The 23,592-nt window shown below is 36.6% G+C and overlaps 2 protein-coding genes across 2 annotated transcripts; both read left to right on the top strand.

The window, feature by feature from the left end:
• Positions 1-2,577: 2,577 nt before the first annotated feature.
• Positions 2,578-3,856, top strand: LOC126876087 (hematopoietic prostaglandin D synthase-like). The gene is made up of 2 exons (XM_050638995.1): positions 2,578-2,743; positions 3,651-3,856. The coding sequence occupies exons 1-2, from the start codon at positions 2,578-2,580 to the stop codon at positions 3,854-3,856; spliced, it is 372 nt and encodes a 123-aa protein (XP_050494952.1).
• A 1,486-nt stretch (positions 3,857-5,342) lies between these two features.
• LOC126876086 (organic cation transporter protein-like) lies at positions 5,343-21,416 on the top strand. Its single transcript, XM_050638994.1, has 9 exons — positions 5,343-5,749; positions 7,041-7,160; positions 10,901-11,084; positions 11,918-12,176; positions 18,213-18,511; positions 19,118-19,230; positions 19,422-19,636; positions 20,262-20,610; positions 20,896-21,416. The coding sequence occupies exons 1-9, from the start codon at positions 5,343-5,345 to the stop codon at positions 21,074-21,076; spliced, it is 2,127 nt and encodes a 708-aa protein (XP_050494951.1). The 3' UTR covers positions 21,077-21,416.
• Positions 21,417-23,592: the final 2,176 nt, after the last annotated feature.

Below are 23,592 nucleotides of genomic sequence, written 5' to 3'. Positions count from 1 at the left end.
AGGGAAGAGGTACTCGCCGCCACCGCCCTCCATCTGCTGGGCTCGCGCGATGAACGTTTTAAGCGACTAGCGCTCACGAGTGACATCACGTCGGTGAAACAATTCCAAAGAGAAATGAAGCCCTTCCTATACACGAAGTGGCCAACGCCCCCGTCGTGTAGGTCATTAGCGAGCTTCGGAAACAAACGAGGCAGGTCACCCGCCCCCCTGGACCAGGTGTGGCCACTGCGGTATTTACGGACATCCGACATTCGAATGCCGCAAGAGGGCGAAGTGGGAACCGAAGAAGGACCCCCGACGCCCGGAGGAAAGCCGACCGGCTGCACCACCAAAAGCGTTGTGCTTTCACTGCCACATGCCGGGACACATCGCGTCTCGCTGTCCATCGCGGCGAGAAGAAAAACATTGCCCCGAGGACGAGCGCCGGGTCGATGCCTACGTGGTGGAAGCCCCGACGGGTAGACCAAGCCAGCAGGCCACACACGATGACGTGTAAGTGTCAGGATGGCCGAGTCGGAGACGAAAGGACGCCGGGGCCCCTCTGGAACTTCAGGACAACACCCTAACCTTGCAACCTAGAGCCCAATATAGCCATAACGAAACAATCGCAAGTATCCAAACCGATAGCAATCGTACGTCGATCGGAGGATCGTGTGTACTGAGACACTCGACCGGAGTCTTGTTTCGGTGGCGTCGTTGGGATGACGAGCAGTCTTGCTAGAGAGCTGATCGGTGAAGGAAGTCGAGTGCCTTACGAGCAGGGAGTGGTGCACGTGTGAGTTAGAGCAAGGGAACCTGTCCTCCCGTTGGTCACGGATTCGTTATCAAGCCTGAGGCCCTCGTCACTAGTGTAACTATCGACAATAAAGGTACCCCACGCGCGACCGGACGATGGAGAACTTCAACGCAGAACCGCTACCTCCCGCGAGCCCTCCCCGGGAGGGCGCCTCGAGCTCGGACTCGGAGATTCAGACTCGACATTTATATTATTATATATATTATATATACTATTATATCTATATAATATATGTATTTATATCTATAAATATACGTATAAATATGTCTATTTAAAAAAATAAAGTTGACCTTCATATATCGCCAATAATATCGCGTGCGTAAAAAGAAACTAATTACATTTAATTCTTTTTTTACATTTATTTATTTTTTATTATTATTTTTTTCACAACTAATTACATTTAATTATTACATTTACATACATTTAACTATTATTACATACATTTACATACATTTAATTATTATTTTTTTCATAATTATATCTCGTTTGAAATATTTTTCCACATAATTAATTGTTTCAAAAACACATATTCCAGCCTTCTAAATGATTTATTTTGCGTATTATACGAATTATTCCATCTATAAATAAATTGTTCTCTCTACACACAAACACGCACACAGTCTGTTAATTACACGAGTTAATTGTAACATTTTTCTCGATAAGTTGACAGAGCAAGGAAAATGAGCGACGAACCTACCTACAAACTAATCTACTTCAATGCCCGTGGTAGTGCCGAACATATACGGTACATATTTGCATATATTGGCATCGAGTATACCGACGAGAGGATCCCCCTACAACTCTGGCCTGAATACAAGGATTGTAAGCGTGAAGAATCGATTTTTACTTTCATCGTTCAACTCTCAGATATCTACCATTTACTCAAACTTTTCTGTATATAAAACTTTCGTTTCACGTGCAGGCTAAACTTACTTAAAGTAAAATTTCATACGGAATAAAGTCGAACTTTTCATTAAGTTTTGCTTCCGTAATATCGTGTTTATCGAATACCAACTTAATTCACTTACGATTCTCGAATTTTTGTGTTGCTATCTTTATTGTTTTCAATGAATCGAAGCATTTCGAATATTTTGAGAAAACCGTAAATAGGTGACTTAAAATAGGAATACAAAAATACTTCTACGTTTCTCGTTAAATTAAAAACTTTTTAGGACTTGTCGGAAAAAAAGGATAAAAAATTGAAATCAGTTCGGAAATGAACAAGAACATAGCTAAAAAGTCGAAAGAACAAAGCAGACATAAAATTCGATCTTCTGTTGCGACATTTCTATCGTAAATGGTATAATAAAAGTTTTACGCAGCATAGTCTTCGATATAATCTTATATGTCGCTTGCAAATGGAGAAACCAAAAATCAACGTAAGTCTGTAAATCAATCCTGTCGGTGTAAAACACAAAATTACGTTCGCAAGAGACATTCGATTTATATTCCTTGCATTTCAATTTTCATTACAAGAACCGTGTACATTTTCTAATATTTTTTCCGTGTCTGGTATTATCTTTTATCCTTGATTTTAAAGACTTTAGGTTCTTCCCAACAGTCAAAAACACGCGATACCCTGTCCATCGTAATCGTAAGAAAAGAAAAAAAGGAGAAAGAAGATATTTCTGTATTTCTTTACTAGGCCATGTTGATTAAAACCGAAATGATTTCGATTCATCTATTCACAAGAACGCAACGGCCTCGGAAGCTGTGTTGTGATTTCCTATCGATCGTTTCCCTCTACACAGTGTTCATATGAGCCATGTTTGTTCTTAGCAATGCCTTATAAAAAGCTGCCTGTGCTGGAGGTAGACGGGAAACCGGTAGCGCAGGCTGACGCTGTGGCGCGATACTTGGCGAGGAAGTACGATCTAATGGGAAGGAACGAAAGGGATGCGTTGATATGCGACGTGCTCGTCGATACTCTTGAAGATTTGGAGCAAGGTGAGTAACTGATGAGATGACTTTGCATTTGTCTCACCACAGAGACAGACGTTCAAGAATTCATTGTGAAAAAACGAGTACAAACAAGATACGTATGTCTTTCCGTTAAGCGAATGTTACAGTTTGTTTGCAAAAGTCAGTTTTTAGATTATAGAATCGTAGATAGAATTTAGAGGATAGAAACTTTTAGTAGTCACTTTTAGTTTAGTAAAGTCTTATCGACAATAAGCAGACTACGTTATGATACAACGATTCCAACTGAAGATTTCTATCGACATCACGAATTCGATGGCTTCCAAATTTTCTTCTCTGCAATCTCAGACGCTCAACTCGAAAGAATCTTTTAGATCCCCCGACAAACACTCGACTCAGGTTATCTATTATCGTAATCTTCCTACGGGATTTTTTTTATCTGCGTTGCGTTAAAGAATAACGGGATAACATCACGTTTCTCTCAACGCCTTTCAACGTTCTACAACTTTTATTCTTTGCAAATCCCTGTCTCTATATGATAAACGCTGGTTATCCGCGGAATTTACGATTTCAATTTCTTTAACGAGATATTTATCATATTACACAATTCCTGTAAATATATTTGTAATTATATCGCCGAAGAATTGTATTTAATTAAGCTATGAAGTTGTGGAATCGTGAGAAGGATTATTTTTATAGAACTGTCTAATTTCCATTCGACATTGATTCAGGATACACATTACTCTTTTTTACATAATACCAGTTTTGTCATTTTTAATTAACAAATACCTCCAAAGGTTGAAATTTCTAAAATTATCCATTAAATTCTGACAATAAAATAAAAATCCAAATTCTTCCTAAAAAGCTAGTGATCTTTAGTTAAGAGTTCGATTTTTCACATTTTTCAAGGTAAATTAAAAAAATTGTTTAATAGAGGAGGTACAAAATAAATGTATCCAAACCTTTTTTCAGACGACATGGGCGGACTTCGTATTTGCAGAGACCCTTGAAAATTTCGAGTATATATTTGGGGCATCAGCTTTGGATAAATATCCAGCTCTTCGAGCATTGAAGAGAAGGATTCATAGAATACCGGCTATTTCTGATTGGCTGATTAGGCGCCCATACACAAACAGCTAAAAAGCTAAAAACGTGTGGAAAAAAGATGACCAGTACACCACTACATATATGTAGTATCGTGGACGAAAGGTCTAAGAAATATCGGGCGAACTATGAACAATGTCGCGAGAGCCGAGGCGCCGTCGAGCCCATCAATGTGTCATCGGTCTTTTCAAGTGCATAGTTTCGTGGAAAAGACCTACGTGACCCTGGCTACGAGCGTCTGCAGAACACGTGTGCGGTGGGCCTAGGAAAAAGGCAATAGAATGCGACAGCGGCCAGAGTGTGAGTCGAGAAACAGAGTGTGAGTCGAGGAGCCGAGTGCGAGTTGAGCGAAGACAGAGTTTGCGAGTGGCGTTGCCGAGAGAGTATTGATTGCGTTTTGGTAAAAGTCGAGTCGCTATCTAGTTATTTAGTTGCGCTGTTTTCTGTACGTTTGGCGTGAATAGTTCAGGTTGAACAACAATCGTCATTTTCTGTCTGATTAACATCTCTATTGTCCACTCCTTGTAAATACATTATATCACGATATTACATATTTTTGGGGGCTAGTCCGGGATTGGACAAGACAGAAAACGAAACGGTTTAACAGAGCTATTCGAGCTAGTTGTGAATTTACCGGTACGCGGTGCGGTAAAAGACGATATCGTTGACTGTTTAAGTTTGTGTAGTGTGAAAAATGGCAAACGTTGGGGACGAACGATTGTCGGGTGAAGAGGGTTCGACGCTGGAGGAGCTGAGGAGTAAGCTCGCGCGAATGAACCTCCCTATATCGGGTGCGAGGTCAGTGCTGATTGCAAGGCTGAATCGGGCGTGTAGGGCTGGACAATCGTATCCTAAGGGATCGACGGGCGGTGAAGAGCTAATCGGTCAACGAGATTTAGGAAACGTACAGAGAGCTGAGCGTGATTGTAACGAAGATGAAGATGTTGAGAAAATGAATACGAAGGAGTTGAAGGAGCGCCTCGCTAGTTTGGGTTTGAAAACGACGGGAAGAAAAGTAGAATTACGCGCACGGCTACAAGCGGCCATGGATGGTAACGACATATCGTCGGAAGAAGAAAGCGACGACGAAAGTGAGGATGAAGATGACAAGAAAAACGCAAGAGGATACAAGAGAGATACGCGAAGGGTGTATCAGGACCGTGATGAATATTGTCGAAGGGCATGTGTTGGTTCGACACTGAGTTTTAGAGACGTCGAAGATGCATTAGAGTCGTTTAGTGGCGACAAAGGTGAAAATGTCGAACGATGGTTCGAGTCGTTCGAGGAAGTCGCTGATACGTGCATGTGGTCGGATGGGCAGAAGGCAGTCTACGCCAGGAAGCTGCTGAAGGGATCAGCGAAAATATTTGCGAGCTTCGAGTGTCATGCCAGGACTTGGCATGAGTTGAAGAGGGGGCTAGTGAAAGAATTTTCGAGGAAAGTCAACAGTAGGCAAGTACATCAGAAACTTGAAGAAACAAAAAAGGAGAGTGATGAAGCATGTTTGGCTTACATGTACCGCATGCTCGAAATAGCCAGCCATGTGGACAAAGAGGAGGAAGCAAAGGTGGAATACATAGTGGATGGAATAATAGACGACGAGAACAATAAGGCTATATTGTACGGCGCTACGTCAATCAAAGAGTTGAGGAAGAGGTTAGTGATGTACGAAGAGCAGAAGAGTCGCAGAGCAAAGTCGATTGTGAAGCCGGCTAAAACCCAGAAGAACGGGAAGCCCAGTCAATCTGTAGATGCAATGAAGAAAAGAAGATGCTTCATTTGCGGTAGTGAGGATTATCTAAGTGTTAAGTGTCCGGAGAGGGGAGAAGGTGTTAGGTGTTCCGAGTGCAGCGGATTTGGACATATTGCAGCGAGGTGTACGGCACGACCGAAAGAGATTTGCGTAGTGTCAAGATCCGAAAAGGGGAAGTATGTGAAGGAAGTAATCGCAGGAATTAAGCTTCTATTCTCTGAAATTACTCTCAAATCTCAGAGTCAACCCTTCAAATTCTCCACACTGGATCTTCGATTCTTAATATTTGTAATATCGTAGAATAGCTTTGATTGGAGATCGGCTGAAATTAGAAAACACCGTGTACGTCGTCTTTCGTGGTTTGTTTACATCCAAGAGCGCCTAGTAACAGTGACGCGAGAAAAGATAAGCAGCGTCAAAACAGAAGTACGGTTCCACATTTCAAGGAGTGGCAATCGAGAGGCCAGAGTATGTGAGCCGAAAAGTGTGCGTGTGTGTGTGTGTGAGAGGACGAGAGCAAGAGCGAGCACGACCGAGCAGGAGTGTATTGGCGAAGATCAGAGCTAATTGAGTCGTCGAAGAGTAGAGTCGTTAGAGGTTTCGAGTCGTCGAAGAGTAGAGTCGTGAGAATTGATAGAGTTGTTAGAGAGAGAGAGAGAGAGTGTGTGTGTTAGATTCGTTGTGACGAGAGTGATCAAATAACTGTAAAGTTATTTGATATAGATACGAGTATTGCATTTAGTTTCCGTTAAATAAATATCGTTCTCTGTCCAATTTATATTTGTATATTCAATTTAATATTAATAAATTGTAAGTAATCGGAAAAAAATTTCTATCCTTATTTTCCGATATTACATATTTGAAGCATAAATTAAAAATCGACACATTGACTACTTCAAAGAAATTAGCCCGAACGAGACATAACTCGTTTATCGTGGTTTTCGCGCGAAGTAAATATGCGGTTTCTCAATCGTTGTGAGATTCCAACGACGTTAATTCTGTCGAAACGGCGACGCGCGACGACGATCGCACATTCTGTTGCTAGCGAGTGCTTGCAAATCGCGACGATATCGAGCGTAAAGACTAAGCGCAAAAATGGAGGACACTCGGCGGGGAATTGGAAATGCTCGATGACGAAAGGTATTTCAAGGTCTAATTACATCCACATCCAATTGGATCGCACCTTCGTTCGGTTGCTAGGTCAACAACCTTCGATGTTATTCAAATAATGCAACGGCTGGAGCAGCCGGTAGCGAGTCGTAAAAGTTTCAATAAAACACGTTCCTGCTAGTGAACGTATGTTAAGACTTACACCGAGTTTTATTTCGCTACGCCGTTTACTAGTTCGAAACGATCGATTGCATAATAGTAGCTGTTTCTTTCATCTCGGAAACACGATCGTAAACGGTGACAACGATCCAGCTTATTCCTGATCGTGTTAATTTCCACGCAAACTTTGTAAACATTATACGTCGCGACGCTCTCGTTAACGCGTCATTCCCTCCAACTCGAAAGTCTTGCAACTTTGGTGATCCGTTTTCTGTGTAAAATTGGTTACGAGCATCAGGGGACTTATCGTCGTAATCGGTAAATTGTTTATTAAGGATCTACAGCTTTTAAGGATTTCTCTCTAGAGATTTAGAGATTAGAAGTTTCATTAACGCGTTATCGTGTCCCTAACTCGATCTTTTTTCGTGTAAATTGGTCACGAGACTTACGAGCTTCGTTGTAAATAGAAGATTAGTAATATTTCGTAGTTTCGTGATAGTATATAGACATTTTAGTGCTTAAACGCGCAATTTTTAGTTCACTTTTCGCTCGCATCGGCGCTATGAAACGGATCAATATCTCAACACTTTCCTTTAGTTCTACGAATCATCTTTCGACCGGCTTTTCTTGGCCTACCGTTTCCTAACGCTGTCCTAATACTATCGTCTTGCTGAGATCCTTTTTCCGATTGTATCTTCTGCTTATTTTATTATAAATCCGAACTTTCATTCACGTCGTATGTTTTACAGCGTAAAATCCGCTAGAGCGTTCCAATAGATGTAACCAGTAGGTGCTCTAATACTCAAACGCACCTGTGCGTATCTCTGCATATTTGCTGAAAAAAAAGATGAATCTTACGTTACATTTTCAATATGCGTAATAAGCCGAAAATTTCTCTGATGCTAATCCTTCGTAACAAAAGGATGGCATCACTATATGCATGAAAATAGCATTTGGCAATCGTTAGAAACACAATACATGGATATATATGTAGTTGCCAAATTAACCTTCGCGGTGTTCAAAGTGAACGGCTAGAAACGATTGCTTTTTGCTATACGCGCATGGTTCGATTGCACCATAATTCGTTATTAAGACGTTTCGAGAGAGGCAAAGGATGTGGTGTCGCAACGTGTTGCGCTCGCACAATGCTCCTTGGATAAAATTCCCGGAGCGCGTATTATCTCGTACGCCGCGCGAACGCGTTAAACCTTCGCGCAAACAATGAGAGCGTGAACGCGAAAAAATAGCGTTGAGCACGTAACATTCGGCCTGATATCGTTGATTGGCCGCGAATCGTCAACATGCACGGGACAGTTTTACGTAAAGACATTCGATCCGTACAATTATGTTAAGACATCGACCATAGAACGTACTACGTTGATGCAATTAAAATTTCAATGAAACAGGAGAACGCGCTAATAACTAGTCACCCCGTTGTTGACCATAACGTACAAATACTTTTGTTTAAGAGCTGCTCGTTAGTGTTTACCGCGTGCAGCGATTAAGTGACGAACAAATTACGTTCAAAGGGTATAGAGATCGTTCTCGATTAAAATTCTCCTAACTTTCTAATGGTATTAGAAATTATAACTTGAACGTATGTACGCGACTGACAATAAATATCAGGACAGCCGCGGATATTTAGTATAAATCGAATATGTGTTCCATTGTCCTTAATTTCTTTTATTATCGATTATTATTATTATAATTTTTATATTAATATTAATATTATTTAATATTTTAATATTAATATTATTTAATATTTTAATATTAATATTATTTAATATTTTAATATTAATATTATTTAATTTATTCTATTATTGATTCGTTCCATTCCGTTTACGTCATAATACGTAGCCTGCGGATTTTTACGCATATTTTTCAGAATATAAAGGAAGCGAAAGAAAAAACTAGAAGCTGGATAAAAAATTGTTTTACCTCGATTAAACGTTACAAAGCGTGCTACTTTCCGATGTTTTATATATTTCCACGTGTCACACGTGTACTTTGCAATTTTGCTCTTTCAGATTTCACAGAAATGCATAAAACTTCCGTGACCTAATTTTTTGGCACGTGCACGTGCTTCAAAATAAATTCGATGATATTAAATACCAGATTATAGGAACCAGAAATGAAGAGTTCTACAACGATGGAATGGGTAAATGATTGTCGATCAGACGAAAGACAATAGCAAACAACGATATAGCGATGATTAATTAATGGAAGATTTTTTCCTTTCAGCAAACAAAAATAGAACTTAACGAACTCAGTAATTGATAAATGATTACGTATAAGATAAGTGCATTTTCCAACTGTGAGTCATAGTTAACGTTTAGTTTAGCCTAGGTAGGATCTTAGCTTTGGAGTAAATAAGTATAATAGTAGCAAAAAATCGATAGAATTGTTAAAAGGCTGTGACTAATCCTGGTCGACTGGTCAGTTATCATCTGAATCTATTGTTATTTTGCTAGTATACTTTTCGAATCATTTTCAGCTATTCTATGGGCAAGCATTCGTTTCTTTCGCGCATGCCACGTATCGTTCGCTCATTAACTCGTTTTTGAAAGCTTTTACCGGCGAATGAAAAACGTAACGTACACTTGCATAATGCGTTCGAAGTGTTCGTTCGTTCAATATTCATGTAAAGGTTAGGCGATACGCGTGATAAGTCGCGATGCTACGAGATGTGATTAGATGCGGATGTTAATATCTTGTAAATACCTTTCCTCGACTATGATAATCATCGAACACTAAGAATTTCGCAAATCGATGCAATTAATCGGTGATCTTGTGGGAAGAAATTTCGATATCACGATAATGTTAACGATAGTATGTTAATTACGACTAGTACCGTTACTGTTACATTGTTTCATAATTAGTATTAGTTTAATATAGTCAACGACTCCTCCGCAAGCATCCGTGCAAGTGTTATTTATTATTATGCTCACCTTCTATTGGAAAGTTCTTGCCTTGCTCAGCAAGTCTTTTTGATTTTTTTCCTGTAGAACTTCCGCGTGTTACCGATTTTTAAGCTATGTACGTGTTTGTAGGAGAACTTTCTCTGAGCCGCGAAGTTTTCTTTCGACGATTCAACGATCGAAAATCAAAGAGAACCAATGTTCTCTCTTTCGATAAAGTATGTGATGATAGCCATTGCCAAAATTATTGATATATTTATCTGGTTGAAGACAATCTAGCAAATTATACAGCAAGCCTAATGAAATAATAATAATCTTTATCATTAAATTGCGCCATTATTTCATAATTTCATTGAAGGATAATAGAAATTCACGAAGCCTTCAAATTGGATTTCATATTATAATAATGTAAACATCGTTTGACGGTATTATCTGGTTGTGAATAGGGTTGATTTGATTCAGACAGCGCCAGTCATCATGACATCGACTTCCTATCTCGTTATGTAACATTCATCAGAATAACAGACGCAATTACCGTCACTGAATTATCTTAATGACATTCGTTATTAATGAGTAAGTGTTTTCGACATACGTCGGAGGTCGCAAATCTTGGATCATCTTTCTTTATTATCTGTTTAGATCCAATCCAGTTCCTTCACAGAACTTCTTTCCCTTCAATTTACCTAATTTAATAATTCTTCAAAATTTTCTCATTTTCATTTCTCATTGCATTGTTTATTATATATTCTACAAACCCGTATGAACACAACGCAATAAATTGACACGATAAAAGCGTTGAGATAATAACCACGAGACAATACTCGACAATAATAATACGAGACAATAATAATCGAAAAGGCTGATGAAACAAAGGAATGAGTAATTTGTAAAGACAGGAAAACAGCAATTAACGTACATCCAGCTACAATTGAAAATAACTTTCTTCGCTTTAAATGAAATTCCAATCAAATACGTTTTATCAGACTCGACTAACAATCAATATTATTAGCTCAACAAATACTCGAGATTCCCAATGTTTTTTGTCGAGTTTCAAATAGAACATTAATTACTCGCTTGTCGGAACGTCCATCGGCATCGAAGACCGTGAACCAATCTACGTTATCTTCTCCTTCGTTTCAGGCTGTCGCTGGCGATACCAGTCAACCGCGAAGGTTACTCGAGATGCAGCATGTACGATGTAAATTACACGGAAATTTTGCTAAATGGAGGCCACGTACCGGACCCATCGTGGCCAACGAAAGATTGCCAACAAGGATGGGAATTTAATTATACCGCCGTCCCTTATGCGTCTGTGGCATCCGAGGTGACAGAAAATGTTCGACTTGTAATTTCCTGCTTTTTGAATATTTTATCTGTTCCTATCAATCAATCCCTTTATACTGTGTATGTCGTATTCGATTATTTGCATGATCTATTTCGATAAAAAATAAGCGTAGTGTACAATTTTTGGAAAGAAAGAAGAACGATGAAAAGGGTCGAATAAACGTTTGTGGAAAGATCGATAGTTCAGAAGTGGGAAAATTAACAATGTCGATTTCCACAGAGGAAAATTATAGTACGTAACAGAATTACTAGTACATATTGCAGTAATAATTAGTGCATGTAGTGAAATTACAGAGTACATTCTAAATTCAAGCGTTACATTGCCAAATAAAATACAATCGAATAAATATTTATAAAAATACTTAAAGAAAAAAAAGGATAAAAAATTTCGAATTATGAAAGCTGATAAAACTAGGTTGCGATAAAACTGAAAATGAAAATATCGGATTGAAAAGAAACATTAATAAAACGTTATAACGAGCAACAGCGCGAACACGCAGATTTGTTCGACATAAATTGCAAGACTTTTTGCTCCAGTGGATTTGCATGAACTTTGCGTCGCTCGTCAGGAGGAGAATTATTCATCGAGGGGTAGGAAGCATCCAGAAGAAGGACGCAAGAACGCGCAGGGTCTTAAGCTTCTCCTTCTTTTTTCCTCAAAGGGAAAGAAAAAAGGACAGAGGCGCGCTTCATTAGGAATTTCGAAACTTTGATCGAAAATTCGTTTAATCGGGGCGTTGAAATTGCTATAAGATTTCCGTGATGCTGATCGTGATCAGAAGTAAATCATTCGACTGTAGTTTTCTGTTGCAGCTGGGATGGGTTTGTCAGTATGATGCATTGCCAACCATAGCTCAAAGTATCTTCTTCATCGGCGCTATCTTCGGAGGATTAATTTTTGGATGGGTTGCTGATCAATATGGAAGAATACCAGCTTTGCTCGGAGCTAATTTAATGGGATTTCTCGCTAGGGTGGCTACTGCGTTCACGGGTAGCTCCTGGCAGTTCACTTTGTGTCGTTTTTTCGTTGGATTCGCCTTTGATAATTGCTTCGCTATGATGTACATATTAGGTAACCGTTTTTCAATAATTTCTTTTTTGCCCTGGAATTGAGTTTGAAAGCCACACAGTGGCTACAAAAAGTACTTGTACGTATGTATCCTTATTTCCCAATGAAGCGTCTCTCTTCCTTTTTTTTAAATCAGTTTTTACGTTTCATTTTGATAGCATTAATTATTTATAAGCATGTATGAAAGTATTACAAATGATACGAAAGCTAATATTTTAATCAGTCTTATCTTAAGACTTAGTCTTAATTAATTGGTATATATATAAATGCTGTTCTAAATACGATGGTGTACAGTTACTTTTTGTAATTACTGTAAGCAGGAAGATCTCTAAGTTTAAATAACAAAGTAATCTCTACAACATACTGTAAAACTGTTGTTATGCTTGATTTACGACTGACGTTTCTACAAGTATATGAATTTTGCAACAGAACTCACGTTGCCATGCAACAATTTAAATGAAATTGAAAACCATTCAAAGTTACGAAGAAAGATGCTTAAATACATATGAATATACATGAGGTCATACATATTTATTTTTTAACTGCGGCGTTTATATCAAAGAGAGGGAGAGAGACAGAGAAAAATTAATTTTCCTGTTTTATAAGAATTTCATGCAAGATAAAAATATGAAACTTTAAGATATTTGGATTTATATATACCATTGAATATTTATAATATTTAAAGGTAGTTAGTTCGCAATCATTTTCTATACTAATATTTTCCCTCTATACTCGCGATCAATTATGTTTTCGCGATCAGTTATGTATTAATTTTGTTTTCTCTTTTAACGAGACAATATTCTGATTACAAAGGATTAGTTGTTCAAAATTGCTTTTCATTTCTGGACAACTATAGCATACCAGGGTTTTCATAAATTTTCACTTCCCAACGGAAAGCGAAGGTAACGAATGAATGGTTCTACAACGAACGCTTCCACAACTATAAATCTATGTATATATATACATACATACATGTATATGGTTTTAATTAAAATGAACATCTTCTTCTAGCAAACTTATTTAAAATTCGTAAAAATATCACATAATAATATAAAACAATCAAGTAACATTTTAAATATTCCATTGAAAATTCTAATAAATTGTTTAATATAAGATCGATATAATTCATGCTGAATTCATTGTCTGATATCCATAATACAGGCAATTTATAATACAAAATTTTATTATAACTCTACATGAAAAAATTTCAATTATAATACTGTAGAAATATATTTTCCAGTTATTGTTCTAATATCAATATACTGAAGAGAAAATCTAGACTAGTCTCTGTCTTGAAAGATATTTTATACCCTGAAAGTACAGCGTTAAGACCCTGATTGAAACTTTTGAAGAGACTCTGTTGAAACGTAAGAACGCTGATTGAAAGTTCATCAGACGAGTCATTGAAACGAGTTTTCTTGATCGAATAGCAAGTTTGTCCTGCAGACAGCATTCCAATTGTGAAAATCGAGACCAAAGAAACTCAGGTGACGTGCATTAACCCTGAATCGATGACTCAAGCCGAGGTTGGAAAAATTTACAATTTGTTCGACAAAACAAGGCCAAGTTGACGAGATTCGTGAGCAAGTGGCTGGTTCGTTAATGATTTGGCGTTCGAATTTTCTTATTTCTATTCTAATTATCAAGGTCGATTAAACGATTGATCACGAATATTCGACGGAAATATTGAGAAAGAAGGCTCGATCTGTACGAGTGTAAATCGTATTTTAATCAATGACTTGAGAAAGTGAGGTATTGATTGAAACTAAGATAAGTGATACTAATTCGTTTCGAGCGCGTAACAAATTACATCATCGGATTCATTGATTTGCAAATAATTCTATATTCAGTTCCGTATTTATAATCGAGCGTAGCGAAGATAAAATGAAAGGGACGTGATTATCCGAGGGTCTCACAACTAGAGGAAAATCGATGGGAACGAGGAAATCCTTAATTGTAGAAACTGCGTAGAAAATACCGTGGAAAATATCATATATATTTTAATAGAAATATTTTTGTACTTTTTTTTAAACATTAAAACTTTAGAGCTTTAGAAGCTTTATGTATTAGTATACGTATTTATACAGACTTTGAAATTCATAACAAATTTCTCTAGATAGATGCGGATATTTTGTATTGTTTCGTATGTATACTTGTGTCACTTTTCTTTCTAACGATATTTAGTTAAAAAGTTCGTCTATATCATTTATAATAGATTTTGTTTTTATTTATATTAATGTTAATTTTATATTAATAAAAATCACTGAAATTTTCAGTATCATCATTATTTAGTATCATCGAATTTCTTTCTTCTTTATGTTCCATATTATTATTAAAATTCTCTAATAAACATTCAAATATCCTATAGAATATTTCCATTATTTTTCACGTATTATTTGCAGTCATATTTTCCATATTTTATTATCGATAAAGTTTGAGTTGGTTCTTTAAATTCCTATTCAACATTCCAGCTAACCAGTCGATATCAATAACACGTGCCTTTCTTCCTGCCAGGATTTATAACTTATTCAAGCAGAACCTCACTCGACCAGCTCGTTGAAAGCGTAGAATTCGATCAACTTCATACAACTCACATACAAACTGCAGATAATGCTAACAGTGGGAGGAAAATATGAGACTGCAAAGCGTATAAACCTAGTAGTTTATAAAAGCATTTACATATTTGCCACAGAAAATTTATATGTATGTAGAATATGTGTTATATAAAACATTCTGAAATTTCATTAGCATTGTAATGATTATATTGGTAAAGTTTGAAGCATTTCTGAAGATACACATAGAAGTTACGAGATATTTAATGCAAACATTTATTTAGTACAAATATACAGCATAAATAGTTATCTTAAACATGTAATAAATGGTTATCAAATATCGGGATTTATTAATATAATAAATGTTTGACTATTTTTATAATTAAATATTTTTGTAATTACTGTGAAATATATAATTACGCTAAATAATTTTGTATCTTGTATATAGATTTTTAAATTTACTTAATTGAAACTCTGCATTATAATAACCGTATTTATAATTCTGACGTCATATTCGATATAATTATTATATGACTTTATTACGATCCTAATGAAATTCCAATATATTCATGAATATATAACAGAAACGTAATAATACTTTGTTGTACTAATTATGATACCATCATATATAATAAATATAAATAAATAAAAAATGTCTATAAATGCTAAGATACTTTTACGAGCTAACAGGCGAGAAGGAAGAAACGAAAGAAAAGAAAGAAGAGAACGAACGTTAATCAGTTTCGAAACGTTAACAACGTCCTTGCGTTGGACGGTGCTCGCGTTTATCGATTGGTCGCATTGCGAGATATCGGTCAGATTATTATTATTAATACGATCGTCTGTAATTTATCTTTGCTAATTGTGCCGCACGGAATCTTCGTTTACAATAAATGAGTTGTCGCTTTTGATCGAACGGTAACACGATATGAAATTACAGGGTGACGGAAACAGCTGGGAGAAAAGCGAATACTTTTTCTGCGCGAATAATGTAATGTTAAAGGCAGTAAACCTTGAGAGGCGAAGTGATGAAACGAGTGGTCTCAGAGAAGCTTCTTTACGTCTTCTTCTCCTTTCTGTATCCTTTCTATGAGAATAATATCTCGTCTTCAGAAGAGATCTCCTCGCCCTATCTACGCGTTGTAAAGGCAATACAAACTGAATGATACATATATTTAAAAAACGATATTTTGTTGGTTTTATGAATATTGATTTTTATAACGTGAGGTTCTTCTACTCTTAGTTTCTATTAAATTAATGATACATATATTTTAGAATGGCTGTCGCAATGGTGATGATGATGATGGTGATGATGATTTGCGAAAGAAGATGTTGAAAATTACAGACAGCATAAATAATATTTAGATTTCATGGAAATTGATTTTTGTAATGCGAGGTTCTTCTATTCTTATTTTTCATTAAATTTCTATGTAGAAAATTATTAAACATTTGGATATAACTGGGAGATTATTTCCGTTCATGCGTACCGGAGTTACTCGATGGTCTCGTACCGAAGCTGATAACCAACCCAGATTTTCAGGAAAGCGATTAATAGCTTAAAATTTATTCGTGCGAGATAATAATCCAAAATGTAGTTAAAGTTTTTAAGCATTGTTTGTTAGGATTACGAGAAAATGATGAATTAACAGTTATGTATAGACACGTTATATATATGTAGGAGGTCCAGAGCGTATTGGGAAAATTTACGGCGAATTAAACAGGAAATTCCGAGATATCTGCTCAAAATATCTGATTTGTGGAATTATCCTATAGCTATTTTATTTAATAAAAATTAATTCAGGTAATTTTAGAGAATAGAAATATCTGAAACTCGTGATTTAAACGAACGTTCGTCATTTTGGTTTATTATGAATTATAAATTGGTTCATTATGAAGCATGAAAAGTAAAAATCAATGGTACAAAGTGATCTTAAATAAGGAAGCGAGTTCCATGCTAAACATGGTTCGAGCATCGCAATTATAATAAAGCAAAAAAAAAAAAAAAAAGAAATAACCACTGAGCGGTAATTATCAGGAAGCCACTAGTTACAACTAATTGAAGGTGATTCCGGATTAGAAGCAAGCCACTATTAAGTGGCTAACACGGTTGCTTCATTAAGAGCAATTACTCCCTATTTTACGGCAACTACAAATAGACGTTGTTCACTATGATATATTTCCACGTGTTTATCGCATCTTGTCCTGTTATGCGATTAAAGAGTTACAACCTTGCGTTTCTAATTTATTGGACGTATACGCACCAGACATTAATTTCGTCTACGTATTCGTGAAATTGCGAGATTCATTCATCGCGAAGGTCAGTTCAATTGTTCAAGATAACTTCTCATCGTTTTAATCTGTTTTCTTGTACGAAAATAGAGTAATATTTACTTGTCATTGCACTGTGGATATATATCGATATGTTCGTTCAGGAAGTCAATTGTTTTCATCGAATTAGACTCGACTTTCCGTAGAGAATGTTCGTTTCGACATAAATATGTGTCTCAGGCTTATCGATCTTTCAATATCTACCATAAATAGCTTAACAAGGTAACACACGCTCGTGTTTGAATTATGTAAATGATCCTTTGACTCTAACGATCCGTTTATTCACAGTTAATTTATGATATTGCTAGTTACGCGTGATTCTACCTTTTGTATCTTTAAGAAATACAGGGTGATTGGTAATTGGTGGTACAAGCGGAAAGGGGGTGATTCTACGCGAAAAAAGAAGTCGAAAATATAGAATAAAAAATTAAAAATTTAAAAATTTAAAAATTTAAAAATTTAAAAATTTTAAAATTTTAAAATTTAAAAAATTTTAAAAATAACGTCAATTGAGACAACGATCTACAGTGAGATCCGTTATAACGAGACGTGATAAAGTGCACGCGTACCGAGCGAAAATTCAAAATCGATTTTCTCGAAAACAAAGCCTCAAACGAAAAATTTTTATTCTATATTTTCGACTTCTTTTTTCACGTAGAATCATCCCCTTTCCGCGTGTACCGCCAGTTACCAACCACCCTGTATAATTCGTAAATAGAAACGTATTCTTGTCGATAAGTATCGAAACACTTACGGAAATTTAAATGGGCTTGAACAATCATCGGGAAATTATTAAAGTCCTTGTTATTAGATCTAAACACGATTTAATCGTAGAACTAAACACGTTTGTTAAATTAATCTATATATTGTATATCTACTTTTTATATATTTGTAACTCAAATTTTTCTTCTTCATATTGCGTTAAGTTGCCCCAAAAGTTTCTTTCGTTTTATATTATTTTATTGAATTACGTATGATCTATTTTGTCCCAATGAATATAATTCAATAAAATAATATAAAACAAAAAATAGTATGCGTCTATTATCTCCTTACGAGACGAAAGAAATTTCTGCGACAACCTAATATATTGTTCCATTCTTTATTCACAGAATATTTCTTTCACAGATGATTCTTCTAAATATTATGTTTTTTATTCCAGTATTAGAATACGCTGGACCAAAGTGGAGGACATTCGTGGCGAATATGTCGATCGCAATATTCTTCATGTTTGCAACTTGCATTCTACCCTGGATCGCCTATTATTTGGCCGACTGGAGGATGACCTGTATTGTCACCTCAGTTCCTCTTGTTCTAGCCGTAGGTACGCCATGGTTGATACCGGAAAGCGCTCGATGGCTGGTCAGCCAAGGTCAGATAGACAGGGCCATTAAAATCCTTGGTAAATTCGAGCGAATCAACGGCACCAAGGTGCCCGATGACATCTATAGACGATTCCGGGTAAATAAACCGAATACCGCAATCTTTTCCGTATTTTCTACTTTTATGATCTTTCCTGCTTTATGTGCGTTCTATAAATACCAATTTATATGCCTTTAAGCATATCATATAATCATTTTCTTTGAATAGAAGTCTAATTGGGTCTTTTACGTAATGAAAATTTGTTTACAATCTAGTAATTTTATATCTTATTCATCACCTAAATTGCCAGCGATAAATTGCTGTCAATTTCTGTTATTGTCTGTTATTGTCTATTTCTGTAATGTTATTTATTGAATTTGTATATTGTTTTTATCTTTGAAAATTTTTATACAAATAGATTAAACATTTGGAAACTGCTCAGTCTATGAATAGATCATGGCAATATCAACATTAATGTACGATATAAGGAGATAATCGACTTTTAGAGGTTTGATGTTTTATAAAGTAAAATGAAAAAATTTGCGAACGTCCAAGTAAACTATTTCGAAAGGATCGTCTCATACAAATATAACATAAACTTTCTTCCGGATTTTATCGTAATCTTTGTACACATAACAGATTCACATAAATTTGTAAGAAAAACAGACAAACGACATTAACTAGTTAAAAATTTGCTAATAACAGGAAACCTGTGCCAGAATCTGCAAAGAGGAGGAAGCAGACAAAACGTACTCCGTGTTGGATCTATTTAGAACGCCACGACTACGGAATATCACGATTCTATTTATTGTTATTTGGTTCGTATCGCTATTAAACAGATATCAAATAGATTGACGTAAAATCGGAATTGTATCTTGTAAAAATCTCACGAACAGTTTTATATCTTTTGTCTAAAAATACTTCATTTCTGAAGCAAGGAATTTGCTTCTCACATGAAATATGATAGCGTGCTTTTCTTTATCATATGAAATTGTTTTACGAAATATAGGATGGCGATTTCTTTGGTGTTCGATGGTCACGTACGAAACGTCGATAATTTAGGCCTGGACGTGTTTGTTACGTTCACGATTGCTGCAGCAACCGAGCTGCCTGCTGACACGTTCTTCACGCTCGTTCTTGATCGATGGGGCAGAAGATGGCTGGCATGTGGTTCCCTCGTCATTTCTGGTATCTTCAGCATCTGGGCTTCTGCCGTTTCCAATAGTTCGTACATTTCGTTTTTATATATTCACCCTTCTATATTACTGATCAATCTTCTAAATAACCTAAGTCGATAATTCTGACTTAATCAGACGAATATTTTTCATTCGTATAACATTGTGCTTTTTGAAAGGAAGAAAATGTATATTTTGGAATATTTATAACATGCAAATGCTTGTAGATTATTTGCTACATTGCTAGAATAGTTTCCAAGCCCTATCATGTATCCGTTGTATAGATATTTTATTTCCCCTTCTACTGCTTTGATCATAAGATCGCTTCGTATTTCCGCATATATCAAAGGGCGTTGGCAATAGTCCTCAAAATGATGGGCTTCAGCGCTCCAGCAGTGCTATATGGCTTTCAGTAGCCGTAATCCATAATACAATCCCTTAGATTCAAATTGGCTAGATTAACGTTTTATAGATAAGAAGCTTATTGCTTGTGCTTAGCTTAGAGCTAAGCACGCTTATATTAAGCTTAGCAAATGCTTGTATCAACTATTGCAGACAACCAGACAAATTACAGACAGATAAAATAATTTCTTCCCTTTTTATTCCTTAAAATTTTCTAAAATTATTTCATGAAAAATTAGAATTAAAAACTAATGCTAAAAATTTTTTTTCAGGTATATATACAGCTTCTCTGGCAATTCTCGGTAGATTTTGGATAAACATTTCATACAATATCGGTCTCCAATATGCGGCTGAAGTATTACCAACTGTGGTTAGAGCTCAGGGTGTAGCTTTGATACATATAATGGGATACGTTGCTAGTATCCTCGCACCCTTCGTAGTCTATCTCAATGTTGTGTCCTCGTTCCTACCTCTTCTTGTGCTGGGCACACTCGGAATTATGGACGGTCTTCTGACTCTCTTTTTGCCGGAAACATTGAATAAGGATCTTCCGCAGACGCTGCAGGACAGCGAGGATTTTGGAAAAGATCAGAAGATGTGGGATGTACCTTGTATCGGAAGGTAAAATCATATAAAGGAACTTTCGGTCTCCTTTTTTCAAAGATATTCACAGATCTTCAAGCTCGAAGTTCAAGATTCTCAAGCATTCTGTTAGATCTACATCTTCGTATGCTTTCGTATTATTTTCTTCTTAAAATCTGTTAAATCTCTCAAAAGAAAACTGGACTATCTTCTTTCTTCAAATGCTTTTTAAATCTTTTGAACAGAAGAGAAGGATCGAGTTGGGAAGTTATTCAAATCTTTAAGCGATTGGATTCAATATTTTTAAACGCAATGTTTTGACAGGAAACGCGAGGACGAGGAGACACCACCGGTCGCCATGTTCCGATCATTTTCTAGATGCAGTGCGAGGAATTCGATGAGAGCGTCGCTTCGCGGTGAACCTTTAAGGAGTAGCATGCTACGGAGATCGAGTATAAAATCGAGGAAAAGCGAAAACTCGATCACAGAGGTCGAAAGGCTGTAGCGAAACGTTCACCACGAAGTACAATATTTGTCGCGTTGATCTCGAGCAAAGAATCTTTAGTCTTCCAAAAACGTGCAATACATGTATTAGAGTAAGACAAGTTACTGAATCCAGGAATCTTAAATTCCACCGTCATTAATATTCATTATCACAAAACAGCGGATTTTTATGCAATTATGGGTGATTCGAAGATACGAAAATTTATAGAATGCGTATGACGCAAAATTTTGTAAAATATCCAAAAGTACAGCACTATCGATGATATTTAATGGATAGAAACATACTTTTGCCCAAGTCCTTTCGATTGTATCAAATCTTTCAATTGTATTATTGTATCCACGAAAATAAGCATTTGCATAAAGATCCGCAATGCAATTATCATAGCAATTTTTCATCAACAATGATTGATTAAAAATTCAATCATTAGGCGAGCGAATAAAAATTAGGGTAAGAACGTAGGTTAAAGTAATTGTCGTAAATTGTCGTGGGTAGTTAATGTTAAAAATTAGTACTTTCCTTTGTTATAAAAGTTCCTGAAATTGTTCGTACAAAAGCTCCATCTTATAGAATATAGTGCAATAATCGTTATACTAGTAAAATAATAACATCATAAATATACAAAATATATTAACGAGATGAAAATAATATGGACAACGTGGTGTATGGCCACGAGTTTTGTACATATGTACGTGTAAGTATTTGTAGATCGATTAGCAATCGCAGAGACCTCGTGCGCATGTCACGCGACGAGATAGCGCGATTATTTTTATTATGATGTAAATCGTTCTTAGATGTTTTGTAATAAAACTTGCCAGTAAAACCTTCCCTGGATTCTGCTAATAGTTCTTCACCACTTGTTCCTTAGTCGATTGAATTAACGATACAAATAAGTATGAGATTATCTTAGGAAATCTCATTAATATTTTTGTCGACATCTGCGACGTAAAAGCGGGGTAATAATATTTTGAAGTTTTGACGACGCGTTGCTTACTATAGATATTGTCTGTACAGGATTCATCAATTTTTAGAGAGCCTAGTCTCGCCAAGATGGAGATAATCCTCTTTAAAGCTGAACGTTTTAACACGTAATCCCACTAGCAAGCCATTGCAAAAATGATATTTCGATTAATGATGGAAAATCGCTTTTGAAGACAGAAAAATCTTCTTCGAAGGAAAAATTTGACCTAAATCTTTCGAATAAAATTAACGTAAAATTTGTGTTACGCCACGAGGCTTACCACAGGCTGTATTTTCTAATCGTCGCTCGCGGCCCTACAATATCGCAGGCAGACCGCCCTATCTGCCCGTCGGATCATATACAATGTATCGACGAGAGTGTCACGACCGGCATACTTCAAATCCGACGGACTGACGATAGAGATAAAGATGTGGCGGCACTCGGCGACAATGTATATCGCTGAAGTGCCTAATGAACCATCAACATCCCAACGGTCCTTCCACCGAAGGTTCTAGAAGAAAGAGCACGTGGCAACGATCGCGGACGCCTAGCAAATGCATGGACGGTGGGGATGTTGAGGGATGACAAAAGAAAGTAATCGGATCCGATCGAAAGTAAAATCATAAGAGTCAGTCTTAGAAAGTCACGCCTAGAGTTCGGAAGTAAATTGTAAAGTGTATTGATGTTAGAAAAAAAATAAAGTTTTCTTTTTTTATTTTTTACCTCAAATTCCTTTTTTTATTTTGTTATTTTACGTGACATTTTGGCGATCCTGCCAGGATAGTGAAAAGTGTTTGTTCGGAAACCAAAAGACATTCATCATCTACGGAAGATCGAATTATTTGGGACTACGGTCATCCGCAACAACAAAGTAACTATCACGAACCAAGTGAAGTAACAATAAAAGGTAAACTGAATTCCTGTGTACGTTACCGTGAAAGAAAATTTAGCTTCAGTAGCCAAGACTCGTCTTCGTCTGAAAATTATAAATCAGCGCAATAATGTCTAAGGCAAACGAATCTCAAACTTCAACCTCAACTGACCCAATGTTGCGAGCAATATGGGACAGTATTCAAAAACAGAACGAGAACATTGCCCTTTTACGAGAGGAAATGTTACGTTTGTCTATGCAAAATGACGAAGAGAACAGACACAGGGCAGCAGAAATCGAGAATCTCGGGAAAACCGTCGCAGCGCTACGGACTGGGTTCGGATCCCCTGCGACCGATGAATTTGCTTCCATTATCACCGAAGACAATGAAAGTGCGTCGACAGCAATCAATCGTACTGTGAATATGGCAAAAGCACGCAAACTGTCAGGGTTAGCAGCTTCAGACACCCCACCTGTCCACCTCGACAGCGAACAACCCGAGGTGGAAGAAAGAGGCTATTTTTCGCCCGCTCCTCCCACTCTACGAGCTAAGGATGCAATACGCTACATCCCAACGCTCAACGGAGATGATGATGTAGGAGTTGAAGACTTCATCAAAGAAGTGAGAAGTATGAAGGATCGCTGTATGGAGCAAGATCTATTGCTAAAAGCAATAAAAGTGGAAAA

This window comes from Bombus huntii, unplaced genomic scaffold (assembly GCF_024542735.1).
Source record: "Bombus huntii isolate Logan2020A unplaced genomic scaffold, iyBomHunt1.1 ctg00000064.1, whole genome shotgun sequence".
Taxonomy (NCBI): Eukaryota; Metazoa; Arthropoda; class Insecta; order Hymenoptera; family Apidae; genus Bombus; species Bombus huntii.
This window is presented reverse-complemented; position numbering and strand designations above follow the sequence as displayed.